General features: G+C 49.6%; 1 protein-coding gene across 1 annotated transcript; it reads right to left on the bottom strand.

Annotated features, from left to right (window-relative positions):
• On the bottom strand, positions 1-10,785 carry TUBAL3 (tubulin alpha like 3; the record flags this gene model as incomplete). Its single annotated transcript, XM_026648892.1, has 4 exons — positions 10,678-10,785; positions 6,754-6,997; positions 1,624-1,772; positions 1-42 (listed from the first exon to the last, which is right to left on the bottom strand). Coding segments are annotated over exons 1-4 (438 nt in total), but the record flags the coding sequence as incomplete, so codon positions are not given.
• Between the last annotated feature and the right edge of the window lie 3,612 nt (positions 10,786-14,397).

Here is a 14,397-nt window from a genome sequence, read left to right as displayed (position 1 = left end):
GTGGAAGACCAGGAACCCTTGAAGGCCACTGCACTGGTCAGCCTGCAAGAGAAACAATATTTGTTAATTTCCTCGACTCAATGATTTTATACTATTTAATCCAGGGCCAGCTCCAGGAACCAGCGCAGCAAGCAGGTGCCTGGGGCGGCCAACGAAGAGGGGCGGCACATCCGGCTCTTCGGCGGCGGGTCCCTCAGTCCCTCTCGGAGGGAAGGACCTGCCGCCGAAGAATGAAGCGATGCGGTGGAGCTGCCGCCGAAGTGCCGCCGATTGCGGGGCCCCCCCCCGCTGCTTGGGAAAATCTCATTGCTGATTAACAGCTGACAGCAGGATTAGTCAAAAGTTCTGATAGTGAGTTTCTGTGCAAGAATAAAGTTCCAATAATTCTCCTTTTCCTAGAATCAGAAAAGTGTAGAACGGGAAGAGACCTCACCTAGTCCAATCCCTGGCCTGCAAGGCAGGATTTAGTAATAGTAACTAACAGTTTAAGAGGAATGTTAGTCAGCTTTAATTTGGGCCTTTAAGTTACCCCTTGGATGTTGCCATAGGAGATCATTAATTAGTTTGGGTGTTAAGGGAGGGCACAATGACAGAATACTTGGAGCTATTAGAGGTACTATTGCACGGACATCTAAACCCTTCAGGCAACGTATCACACTCCAACATCCACAGAGCACTTGTCCTAGAACTAGCCAATAACTTCCACTTGGCACAACTACCAGACAGAGAACTAGTCCTGCTTTGAGCAGGGGGTTGGACTAGATGACCTCCTGAGGTCCCTTCCAACCCTGATATTCTAGGATTCTATGACCTCAGTGTTTCATGATCACTGAAATGCAAGTTGTTTTTTGACAGCTTGGAGTCTGAAGTCATTTATGATCTGGACACTGGTCTATTTGGAACTGGATGGAGAACCACTAGCTAATTTTATATAAGCCACCCCAGCAATTCAAGAGTTACAAGACTATACCAGGGTTCAAAAAGGAACTAGATAAATTCACGGAGAATAGGTCCAATCAATGGCTATTAGCCAAGATGGGCAGGGATGCAAAACTATGCTCTGAAGTGACAGGGGATGGATCACTTGATGACTGCCTGTTCTGTTCATACCCTCTGAAGCACCTGGCATTGGCAACTGTCAGAAGACAGGATACTGGGCTAGATGGACCATTGGTCTGACCCAATATGGCCATTCCTACGTTCTTATGTACTTTTGTAAACTACTCATCAAGGCTGGGATTTGACACATTGATAGCTCAGGGCCTTGCAGTCTATTTAGGTCCCACATGATAGTCACTAAGTACAGAGGTATCACCCCTCTATTACAAGACCCCCAAATCTCATTATGAAGCCATCTCCAAGAGAAGTAACAGCTCCTGAGCTAAGACTTTAAGGGTTCTTTTGAAGCAATGAATTTATTTGTACTTGGCTTGCAGTGCCCATCACAAACATTGGGTTAGGATGTCGGAATGCCCGGTTAGCCTCTTGTTACAATCCCCTTTTGAAGTGAGTACTGCCCTTCTCATAACCCCACTTCTCCCAACCCCTCCAGACCCAAAGATTAATTAGGGAGGTGCTTTAAGACACTGTTTTAGAAGAAAGAGTAAGTATTGGTCTACTTGCCATTTTACGGACTCTACCCAATACTGTATCAATGATTTCCTTCCCAATGGTGTAGTGGCCCCGGGCATAGTTGTTGGCGGCATCCTCTTTGCCACTAATGAGCTGCTCAGGATGGAAGAGTGCACGGTAGTTCCCAATTCGGATCTCATCTGCAGGAAGTTGGATTATTGGTTAAACGGCAGACAGTTAACAGACTGGGGATGTTAGAAGCGTGTGACTGAATGACATTGCTAGCAAAGCCCTCAAGAGTCTGAGGGACAAGCTTCAAGAAGGTCCAGCATGAAGTGGAGACACCAGTGTATTGAAGATACTGTATTAATTTTCAGAGGAGGGGCCTGGGATTGGGGAGCTAGGACTGAAGAAAAGTGCTATCTAGATCGATAGCCACAAGTTTGCCCTGGTAATGCACATCAGAACATGACTTCAAGGTGGAAGTCAAAGTCCTGTTCTGATTCGGGTTACAGTACATTTTAGAATGCTGGCTGGGTTTTCCCCATGTTCTGTCTGTGGGATTATAGCTGCCATATGAAACTTGTGTATTTGTCTTGTTTACTTGCACCTCTGAATTTCTAGTAGCATTTTCTCTAGGGGTGGCATTACATGCTGTAGATTCATAGATTAAGGCCAGAAGGAACCATTGTGATCATCTAGTCTTACCTACCGTATAACACAGACCACAGGACTTCCCCAAAATAATTCCTAGAGCAGATCTTCTAGAGAAACATCCAGTTCCCCGACTGTTAAAAATTCAACATGTTACACAGATTACTCTGCTTCTTCCTCCTGCCATAGGAGATTTGTTCTTTAGTTAGTTATTTTCCCCTTAATCTACAGGGAGTCACCCAGAGCCAAAGACAAGATTTCTGGCAACAAATCTCTGAAATCCTCAGGACTCAAAGGCAGCAGTGAAAAGGTCTCCTGGGTTAAACACCACAAACTTTACAGTGAACATTTATGAAGAGGTTTCCAACATAAAAGACTGTGGTGATCTACTCAGAGAAATACTCTTCACTACTTCAGATTGTTGAAAAGCGTGATGCTTGTTTTCCACGGGAACCAGGTAAACTGGTTTACACAGACTTCATGGGGATGCTTTAGTCCAGGGGTCGGCAACCTTTCAGAAGTGGTGTGCCGAGTCTTCATTTATTCACGCTCATTTAAGGTTTCGCGTGCCAGTCATACATTTGAACGTTTTTAGAAGGTCTCTTTCTATAAGTCCATAATATAGAACTAAACTATTGTATGTAAAGTAAACAAGGTTTTCAAAACGTTTAAGAAGAGTCATTTAAAATTAAATTAAAATGCTGATCTTGCGCCACCAGCCTGCTCAGCTCGCTGCCAGCCTGGGGTTCTGTTCACCTAGGCCGGCAGAGGGCTGATCAGGCCCTGTGGCCGGGACCCCAGACCTGGGGGGAGGGGGGTTTCAGAGGTCAGGGCAGAAGGCTGGGGTGTGTGTGGGGCAGGGTTCAGAGATCAGGGCAGAGGGCTGGGGGGGGTGCAGGGCAGAAGGCCGGGTGTGTGTTGGGGTGTGGGGGGTTCAGGTCAGAGGGCTGGGGTGCTCAGCTTGTGGGGGTGCTCCCAGCCCCCTGCCCTGAGCGGCTTATGGCAGGGGGCTGGAAGGGATATGCCCTGTTCCACTCCCTTCCCCCAGGCTCCGTCCCTACCTCTCTCTGCGTCCTCTATGGAGCTGTGTGCACGCTGCCGCTCTTCCCCCTCCCCCTCGCTAGGGCCATCAGCTGATTGGCGCAGGGAAGGAGGGGGGGGCAGGAAAGCACCGCTGGGGGAAGAAGAGGGGGAGGGGGGGAAGCTTGGCTGCTGCAGAACCAAGCTTCTGCCTCCTGCCCCTGCAGGGGAGAGCAGTGGGCGGGGGGGCTGAGGGCCGGGACTGCGGCAGGGAGCTGCGTGCCACTCAAAAATCAGCTTGCGTGCCGTGTTTGGCACGCGTGCCATAGGTTGCCGACCCCTGCTTTAGTAGCTGGTATCAAACAAGCTTGCTGGGCCAGATCCTCAGTGGGTGTAAGTTAGGGATACCATATGTCCGGGTTTCCCCGGACATGTCCAGCTTTTGGGTCTTTAAACAGGCGTCCGGGGGGAATTTGTAAAAAGCTAAAAATGTCCGGGATTTCCCCCCGGATGGCTATTTAAAGACCCAAAAGCAGCTGACAGGGCAGCCGCGCTGGGGGAACCGCGGCAAGCCGGCGCCACCCACCTTTCCTCCCTGGGCCAGCGCGCAGCTGAGAGCTCCCGGCGTGGCGGTGTCAGCCCAAGGGGCCCGCTGCCTGGCTGGCAAGAGCCTGCAGAGCGCAGCCCTGCCCCTGCCCTGGCACACAGGGAGGCAGCGAGGAGGTCTCGCTCCGGTGTGTGCTGCAGCGGGGCGGGGCTTGTTGACTCGGGCAGAGAGCCCCCCCCACCCCTGCCCCCCTCCCCTCAACCCAACCATAGGAAGGAGCCAGAGGGACTGGGAGGGACCTGCCTGCTGGATGCTTCCTGGGAGCCGCTCCAGGTAAGCACTGCTGGGCTCACCTGGCCCCCTGGCAGGTCCCTCTGGGGGGGCTCCCCTCAGACCCACTGCCCTCAGGCCCTACCCTGACCCTGTTCCCTCAGCCTCCCCCGCAGTGCCCCCTGTACCTCCCACCCCGAACCCACTGCCCTCAGTCCCTGCCCCTGTTCCAACAGCCTCCCCCACAGTCCCCCTGCTCCCCCCAACCCACTGCCCTCAGCCTTGTCCTACCCCAAATCTCTTCTTCCGCCTCTGTCATCCCATCCCCATCGCTCCCCCTGCTGTCCCACCCCCTCAACTTCCCCCCATTCCAGTCCTGCTCCCCTCTGTCTTATCCCCGCCAGACCCTGTCCCTCTCCCCAACCCTCCCCAGCCCAGTCCCATTGTCTCCCCCGCCCCACTCTACACAGCTCTCTCTACCCTGTCCCATTCATGCTCCCCTCAGCCCCTACCCTACTCCCCCCATCCCAGTCCTGTCCCCCCCCCCCCCCCCCCCCCCCCCCCCCCAGTCCTGTCCCCCTCAGTTCCTCCACCCTGCTTCCCCCGGTCCATCCCACACACCCACCGACTCCCTCGACCTCCCTCCCCCCAATCCCACTGCCTGGACCCACCCCCGTCCCACTCAGGACATGCATGAAAAAGAAGCAATGGGCTTAAATTGTAGCAAGGGAGATTTAGGTTAGACATTAACTACCTTTACAGTTAGGAAGTTTTTCCTAAACACTGGACAAATTACCTAGAGAGGTTATGGAATAGCAGTCATTGTCTAACCTCTTAAAAAACTCCAAACACCTGTCAAGGATGGTCTAGTTGTTATTACTCAGTCCTGCCTCAGTGCAGGGGTTTGACTAGATGACCTGTTGATGTCCCTTCCAGTCCTACATTTCTGTGATTCACACTGAATTGCCTTGTGCCACTGTCTAGTAGTAGTGGCACACAGTTCTCTGACATGCAGGTTTATAAAATAGTAGTTAATATACAGTTTAGAGCATAGCAACTTTAAAGCTCTGCATGTTCAGACCAACTGAGCTGAACATTGTGATCTATAGTATTCAAAACTATTAAGATGTGGGCTGAAATAAAATCAGCCTGAATTGCTCAACAATCTCAATGGAATCAGCATTGCGCTGCTATAAATTGTAAAACATTACAGTGAAATCTTGCAAGTATTACATAGCACGCCGCCTTGCCCAAGTGGTAACTAAGCATAACATCTTCCTGTTTCAACATTCTTAACTTGTATCCCTCCTGGAAGTTGTTTTTTTTCCAAACACTGAATGCTGCTAAGTGAAAACTCATAACAGGTTTTTTTTTCTTTTAAACCACAGCACTGAATGTTATTCTAAAATTGTTTTCCAAATATTCTTAAACTCCCAGTTTATCCCCTGCTGATGTTCATTGTGAAAAGTATTGCAGGTCTAATAATAATATTTGGCACTTTTGTAATTCACTGTCCAACATGTGTTTTGTGCCCTCCTCTGGTGGATTTTTAGAGGATAACTGTATAGCTACCAGCTAAGGGAGTTATATCTTGAACTCAAGTAGAAGCAGCTCATGCTTTTAAGTCTGGATGGCTCAGGTTCAATCTTTGGTGACTAGCTATGATGGAGGTTGCTCCACTTATAATCCCTTTAATCAGAAGTTCTGAATATGTTTTGTTGTAGGCAGAACTAGCCTATAGTTAAGCAACCGAAAATTTAGAATGGGAAGTGTTGAAATGTTGGGAAGACTTATAATTTTGCCAATCTGGAACGAACATCCCATCTGAGGGATGGGGGCGGGGAGAGAGGAGAGTGAGACAGGACCAGGAAACTGGGACAAGGAATCCAGAGCGGGAGTGCGGGGCAGTTGAAATCAGATGAGGAGCTGGGGCGGGTTAGACAGCAATAGGATAGACAGACTGGAGGGGACAGGGAAGAAGGGTCTTTGACTACTAGAGACCACTCCGTTCGCCAAACATTTGATTCACGGGAAGCAGGGGAGGGGGAGGAGTAGGGGGCGGAGCGTTCGGGGAGGGGGTGGAGACTTTGGGGAAGGGGTGGAGTTGGGGTGGGGCCAGGGCCCCTTGGAGTGTCCTCTTTTTCCAGGACTGCAATATGGTAACCCTTGTGTAAGTCAGCAACAGGGGGGAGGGATAGCTCAGTGGTTTGAGCATTGGCCTGCTAAACCCAGGGTTGTGAGTTCAGTCCTTGAGGGGGCCATTTAGGGATCTGGGGCAAAAATCTGTCTGGGGATTGGTCCTGCTCTGAGCAGGAGGTTGGACTAGATGATCTCCTGAGGTCCCTTCCAACCCTGATATTCTATAGTGCCACTGAAGTTAATGGAGCTAGGCCAGTTTCACTACCTGAGCTTCTAGCCCTCATAAGAAAGCAAAGTCCAAAATTAAATGCCACACACACCCTAGTGTAGTAGGAGTAACCTGTTTGCTATGTCGAGTCCTGTTTGGAATTAGTGACACATAAAATACAACACTTCATGATTGGACAGTGTTACCAGGGTTAAACCCATGGAGGTGGCAAGTTAGAGGATGCAATCAGGGACATTAGCCATTAGACCCTCCCACCAAGAGACCAGAAAGGAAGCTAAAGAATGTTCTACTGCATATTTAGGGGTCTGTCCCATTATCTTACCAATGACCGTGGGTTCCAGGTCAATGAACACAGCCCTGGGCACGTGCTTTCCTGATGCAGTCTCACAGAAGAAGGTCTCAAAAGAAGAATCCACTTGTTCAGTCTCTGGCTCTATCGGTTTAACTGCCTTGTTGCTGGGAATGGTCCCATCCGGCTGGATTCCATGTTCCAGACAATACAGCTCCCAACAGGCATTGCCCATCTGGACCCCAGCCTGGCCAATATGGATAGAAAGACACTCCCTCTGGAATTAGGGACAAGTCTAGTTACTGCTTCAGGTTATGGAGATATCACACATTGTGGCTACTAGTTCTTCGCCTTGGCAATTGTATTTTGCTCTTTCAAGCTATTTCCTACATGCAGACATTTAGCCCAACAGCAGGTCTTGGTCTACACTTAGATTTCTGGGACAGGACCTCTAGTTTTCAGGTAATACACAAAGAGATTAGACCATCTATAACAGAGTCCTGTATGTGACAGTACCCTTGAGGCAGGGTTTTCCAGCCTGGGGGCAGGTGGGGAGACACAGGGAGCAAAGAATAAGAGCTGTGGACCGATCCAACCCAGCACTGCAAATGGGCACCTGCAGTTTTGGTTTATGCAGTAGGTGACTCCTTGTAAACCACTGGCCTTCTATCCCCCTGCCCACCTTGCACAGCCTCCACTGGAGCATAATGTACTGCACAGGGCTGCAAGCTCAGCTTTCTGGCCCAAGCGTCTCTCAGCTCCAGCAGGTTCTCAGCTCCTCACATAAGGCTCTGCATCCAGAAGCCACTTGTAGACTAAATAATTCACCCTCCCTCCAGAGCTCCAAGCAGCATGTAGCTGGTGAGAGGGAATTGAGAAACCACATGAGTATTAAAAAAAGTAGAAAGCAAGAGATGAGAGGTTGAAAGAACCAGGGAGAGAAGATGGACCAAAAAATTAACAACTGTAACCTATGGGGTTGCCAAGTGTCTGGTTTTAGACTGGAACGCCCAGGCGAAAAGGGACCCTGGTGGCTCCGCTCAGCGCTCCTGACCGGGCCATTAGAAGTCTGGTTGGCAACACAGCGAGGCTAAGGCAGGCTCTATGTGGCTCCCGGAAGCAGCAGCATGACCCTCCTCCGGCTTCTAGGCATAGGGGCGCTTACCGCAAGCAGCTCCCAGAAGCAGCGGCGCGTCCTCCCTCCGGCTCCTACACATAGGCGTGACCAGGCAGCTCTGCGCACTGTCCCGTCCGCAGGCGCTGCCCCCACTGGCTGGGATTCCTGGCCAATGGGAGCTGCAGAGCTGGCACGTGGGGTGGGGGGCAGCATGCAGAGCCACTGGGTCGCGCCTACATGTAGGGAGCTGGAGGGAGGACATGCCGCCGCTTCTGGGAGCTGCTTGAGGCAAGTGCCACCTAGAGCCAGCACCCTGACCCCCTCCTGCACCCCAACCCCCTGCCCTCCAAATAGGGTGACCAGACAGCAAGTGTGAAAAAAATCAGGACGGGGGTGGGGTGGGGGGGGTAATAGGAGCCTATATAAGAAAGATCCAAAAATCAGGACTGTCCCTATAAAAATCAGGACATCTGGTCACCCTACCGCCAAACCCCTCAGTGCCACCCAGAGCACCCTCCTGCACCCCAAACCCCCCAGCCCCATCCCTGAGCCCACAGCTGGAGCCCTCCCCCTGAGCACCAAACCCCTGCCCCCACCCTGATTCCCCTCCTGTGCTCCAAACCCCTCATTTCTGGCCACACCTCCAGAACCTGCACCCCCAGCCCAGAGCCCCCTCCCACACCCCAACCCCCTGAGCCAGCCTGGTGAAAATGAGCAAGTGAGTGAGGGTGGAGAGAGCAAGTGACAGAGGGATGGGGGGACGGAGTGAGTGGGGGTGGGGCCTTGGAGAAAAGGGGCCAGGGGTGTTGGGTTTTGTGCCAGTAGAAAGTTGGCAACCCTAGTAACCTAGCCCAGTGTAAAGGAACATAGTGGCTGTCCATCCACGGGCCTCCACAAGGACATCTGCACCAGGAAGATTTTGGCAGCCCTGGCTTTAAAGGGTTAATCTGACAGATGCTTGGCTTCTAGCAACAGTGTCATGGCCTTAGGATATGAGCAGCCAATAAGATTGTCCCGATGTCATGTTTGGTTTGTGTCTTACTGAAGAGCCTTGATTGTTACACACATTTCCCTCTATAAGCATTACTTCAGTTTCCACGGATCTAGAGACAGATGCAATGGAGGGGCAAGGGACTATTTAATATAAATAAAACAGAGCTTCAGCAACTGGAATAGCTATAGCAATAACCTAGAATTAAAGGTACTTCTTTAAACGCATGTTAAGTACTCAAGCAATTATGGTCAGTGAGATGCCATGAGGCTACATTGCTTTGAGATCTCAGGAGCCAACTCGGACTCAGCACCCCAGGTGAGGGATGAAGGACTACAAATTTGCCCAAGTCACATGATGTGAAATCCAGATGCCAACTGGCTGGATTGCTCTCATGGGATTGGAAGATCTCCCACCAGCTTCTCATCATATATTTGCCAGAGACAGAATTTTAGTCCAGGCTTGATTTCTCATCACCCCTAAACTGGGGGGGGGGGGGGAGCTCAAACCCAAGGCCTTATGGTGAGTCCCATCTCTAGTGGGCACGGCCACTCCTGATTCTATCTGGCTGATATTTGAACTTCTCCATCTCACAGGGCTGGTATTCGTACTATTTGGGAAACGTGTTACTCAGCTCACCCATCCCCACCATTTAGATAGCTGCAATAGTTCTTAGCAAAATGTGGCTAAGGTCACGACCCTGGCCATTTTTTTCCAGCTTTAGCAGAGACAGCTGTTTGGATCACGGACCTATTCTAGTCCACAAGAGACAGCACCTGCTCCCAACATAGCATGGTTCTTGAGATTTTTAAAATGAGTGCGTGGCAAATGGAAAAACCCTTGTGGAATAGCAGGAAATGCAAGTTGAAATAACAGTTTGCTTGGGGATGCAGTTAAGAGGTACCAGATCAACTGTATTTGCATCCTACACCAAGATATGATGTAAAATACAGCTTCAGGCTACAAACAGATGAAACATTGTTGCCCAGATGATTTTTGCATTTAAATTGTCGTGAAAGTGTTAAATTTTTATAACAGGCAAGTCCCTAGAACAGCACTTTGAAGTCGGACTTTACTGTCTGCAAAAAAAAGTTATTTTGAAAACTCCTTTTCTTCACATTTTACAAGATTATAACATCACATTTAACAGTCAGCATTCCACAAACCTTTTTTTAGAACAATATACTTAGAATAATACAAGTCACCTTATTGTAAACTTTCTGGGTAGTTATGTAGATTGCATGCATTTGTAAAGCTTGTATATTAAAGCATTTGAGTGTCAAAGTGTAGGCTTTTTAGAGTCAAGATTACATTAGAAATGCTAAGGGACAGTTGTAACTTTACTCATTTAACAGACAAACCCTTGGGATTACAGTAGACAAAGGGAACATGGCAGCTCATAAGGAAAAAATTATCCTCTGCAAAATCCATTAGTTTCATACATTGTTACTGTTGCTGAAGTGTTAATTTCAAGGGGAAAGACCACAAATATACTGTACTTTAAAAACTTTAGCCTGCCAGAAAACATTTGTGCCTCTATATAGACCAGTTGCAGATAAAAAGAAAAACTCAACTCCTATTAAAAGTTAAACACTTAACAACTCTACAGGCACCAGCTGAAATCTTAGAGAGAAAAACCAGAGTGAGGGGGCCACTTAGAGTAATCCAAGGACTAGCTTTTACCTTATAAGGAGCAAACTGTTGGTTCAATAAACTACAAAGCAAGCAACAATTAAATGAGATAGCTGCTTTGAATTAACATCCACAGAGGAAGGACTAGGTGTATAGATCAGTAGCTTTTAAGAACCCCGTACATTAGCACTAATACAAATAATAATGCATGCCTTACCATGATGACTTTGTAAGCTTCCTAAGATTTAAGCAACCCAGCTGCCTCTGCCTCGCTTCCTGGAACTTTATATCCCAGTAAGAACTGACTCCACCTGAATGTAAAGAAGCACTCTGCTCATTTAAAGGGGCAGAGACCCCCTTTTTGGGCTGGCCTGAAACACAATCCCTTAGGGGCTGGATTCTGTGCTGACTTGCGCTTGGAGCAATCCCACTGATTTGAATAGGGTTGGGTGGGAGGTAGTTTGGCCCCCAGTGTTTTCCAAAGGGGGATTTGATTGAAAAGTAATTAAATAAATAAATAAAACACAAGGGTTTTATTCTAGCTGAAGGGAAGCTTGTGGCTGTGTCATAAGGATAAACTAAGCACTCCCAAGCCGCAGGCTGGCACACGAGCGTGCCCGGTTCTTATTATTTAACAGTTATCCACATCCTGATTAGTAACAAAGCTGTCAACGCTATCTTGTGTCCTGCCTACTGTCACGTTATTGACTTGAACTGGGACCATATAGAACATGGTTGCAACCAAAGTCCTGTAGTGGCACCAAATCTTGTATAAAGGGGGTCAAATGAGGTGTCTAAGACAAGGTTATGGTTTGCTGGTTATGATTATGCTGTCTTTATGCGTGTATCATTTTGTAGTTGGAGTTATGAATGTTGGCTCTGTACTGTCTGTACTTCAAATTTACGCTATGCTTCTGGGTGACATCCCAGACAAGTTGGTGTTAGCTCTGCCTAGCCTGCTTGATGGCCCATTAAGGACCATCAGCTATACAATGGACCCATTGAGAGAAGGCAGATACGCCTTGTAACTCAGCAAAGTATGCAGGAACGTGCCCATGTGACCCCAGACTCCATTTTGCTGTAATTTTCCACAGTGAGAACAAAGAGGTGTTCTTACACCTGGAAAAGACTATAAAAGGCTGATGCCTCATCTCCATCTTGTCTTCAGTCCTGCTTCTTACCTCTGGAGGGACTTTGCTACAAACTGAAGCTCTGAACAAAGGACTGACTGACCCATCCCAGCTGTGGATGTACTCCAGAGACTTGATTTGAACCTGCAGTTTATTCTATCGCTGCTACAAGCCTGAACCAAGACTTTGCCATTACTGTATGGAATTGATTCCATTTAACCAATTCCAACTCTCATCTCTGTCTTTTTCCTTTTTTGAATAAACCTTTAGATTTTAGATTCTAAAGGATTGGCAACAGCATGATTTGTGGGTAAGATCTGATCTGTATATTGACCTGGGTCTGGGGCTTGGTCCGTGGGGATCAGGAGAACCTTTTTTTCTTTTACTGGGGTATTGGTTTTCATAACCATTCATCCCCATAATGAGTGGCACTGGTGGTGATACTGGGAAACTGGAGTGTCTGAGGGAATTGCTTGTGTGACTTGTGGTTAGCCAGTGGGGTGAGACCGAAATCCTCTTTGTCTGGCTGGTTTGGTTTGCCTTAGAGGTGGGAAAACCCCAGCCTTGGGCTGTAACTGCCCTGTTTTAAGCAATTGGTCCTGAATTGATACTCTCAGTTGGGTCCTGCCAGAACCAGCATTGTTACACCTACTCTATGAGCATACTCCTGCAAGTCAATCTGTGCCAAGGACCCCACTGCCATCCGTGGGATTCCCACCTGGGCATAGGAGTCTGCCCGTGAGGAGTGACTTACAAGGTCAGGCCTATGTCTGTCTTATTCTGCTCCCCTTTGTGACAGCTGGTGAAATCCAGCCCTGTGTAGAGCGTTCGCACCGGCTTTGTGCGTCACCGGCGGCCCCCATCCTGCAAACATTGAACTCTGACATCCATGGAGCTGCTCCCATTAGAGTGATGCACGAGCACAAGTGTTCGCAGGTCTGGAGTTGAGCCCCCCAAATAGGAATAAAGTGGTGCCTAGAGCTTAGGCAGGTCCTTGGCACAGGAGTAAATTTCATCTGTCAGTAACTCCTCGCTCTGTGAACAGTCTCCTTGACTTCAATGGGCTTGTTTACACTCTGTCTGTCTAGCTAAGGCACTGATCTGGCCCCCATTACCATGGTATCTGAGCATCTGACAGGCTTTCATGTGCTAATCCTGCAAACACCTTGTGAGGGAGGATGGGCCTATTACCCCCATTTTAAAGATGGGGAAACTGAGGCACACCAAGACCAAGTGACTTGCCCAAGGTCACACAGGCAGCCTGTAGCAGAGGAGGAAATGTGAACCCAGGAATCCTACATCCGAGACTAGAAGCCTAACCACTGGACTGTCCCCTTGGAACTAGCCTCAAACCAGTTTTAGAACTGGTGGCATAGAACAGGTGTAAACAGCCTGAAGTGTTTTTAATGAACCAGTAGCAAGACCAGTTAGTAATACCAGAGGGCCCCCTCATGTGTCCGCCCCTTTGTAAACAGGTTAGTATAAGCAGTTCAGGCTGTCTAGGTCTGGTCCCGGGCTCAGACTCCGGCTTGAGCCTAAACCCCCCTCCGTCTACACACAAATCTCTCAGGCTCAGACCTATGGGTCTTAGGACCCTGCGGGGGAGGAGAGTCTGAGCACGAGTCAAGCCAAGACCCAGGGTTCGAGCCCTATTGCTTTGCAATGTAGACGCAGGCCCCCTCCCCCAACTCGAGTCCCGGAAGTCCACCAGAAGTATCCCACAATCCCATGTGGTCCGTAGCTGATAAAATCATTTGTACCAAATTTGACTGGGGTTTGAAATTTTGCCCAGAAATATGGCAGGGGCGGAGTGGAGGAAGGAGGATGGCTGGGGAGTTCTCTGTATTTTCATGCAGCCCTAGCTGGCTACGTCATGGGGAAGCTAACACAGCAGCCTGCCGATTCCCTCATGAATTCTGACCCAATCCTGGGTGCTGAGAGCTGCAAACTTTTCCCGTCGCAAGAATTCCAGACAGGTAATTTCACATTTCGGGGAGGGGCGTATTTTCCGGGGCCACCTCCCTAACTGACCAGCCCACTCCACTCCCAGATGTGCAGTTCAGTCACTCTTCATTTGAATACTTCAGTTGCATATGCTGCAGGTTCCCCACCAACAGCATGGAATAACATCTCCCTTTGGGGGCGGGGCCTCGGGGAAGGGACGGCGTGGGGGCGGGGCCTCGGGGAAGGGGCGGTATGGGGCCGGGGCCTTGGGGAAGGGGTGGCATGGGGGCAGGGCCATGGTTTAATTAATAAAAAAAAAAAAATTTAAAAAGTTTGGGCACCAGTGCCCCCCACACACACACTTTTAGGGAGCTTCTGCCACTCCTGCGTGGAGCTATTTGAGACAATAACCCTCTGTGCATTGTCCTGCTCCAGCCCCTCGACCTCTGCTGGCTTCGGTACCTCCACAGCTCACTCACGCTGCAGCAGAAGCCTGGGCCAACGTACCCACCTGGACCATTCCAAGAGGAAGCGTTTCTGTGATAAGCTGCTGGGTTAAAGTTCTGGACAAGGCCATCAAGTCGGTGCAGTACCAAAGAGAGAGGACTGCCGGCAAGAGGGACGGCTCAGGCTGGCTGCACAACTTGAGGAAAGTGGGAGCAGGCCCTGTGCAATGGGGTGAGTGGGGAGTGTTGGGGGGCTGTAGGAAGAGGGGGTGTTGGTGGGCTGTGGGGTTGGGGGCTGGGATTTTGGGGGCGAGTGGAGGATGTTGAGGGCTGGGGCCAGTCGGGCTGAGATGCCAGGGACTGCAGCGAGCGGGATGTATGTCAGGGCTGTCAGGGTAAGTGGGGGCTGGCGGAGGG

The sequence above is a fragment of the Terrapene carolina genome, unplaced genomic scaffold, assembly GCF_002925995.2.
Source record: "Terrapene carolina triunguis isolate 2854851 unplaced genomic scaffold, T_m_triunguis-2.0 Scaffold68, whole genome shotgun sequence".
NCBI lineage: Eukaryota > Metazoa > Chordata > Testudines > Emydidae > Terrapene > Terrapene triunguis.
This window is presented reverse-complemented; position numbering and strand designations above follow the sequence as displayed.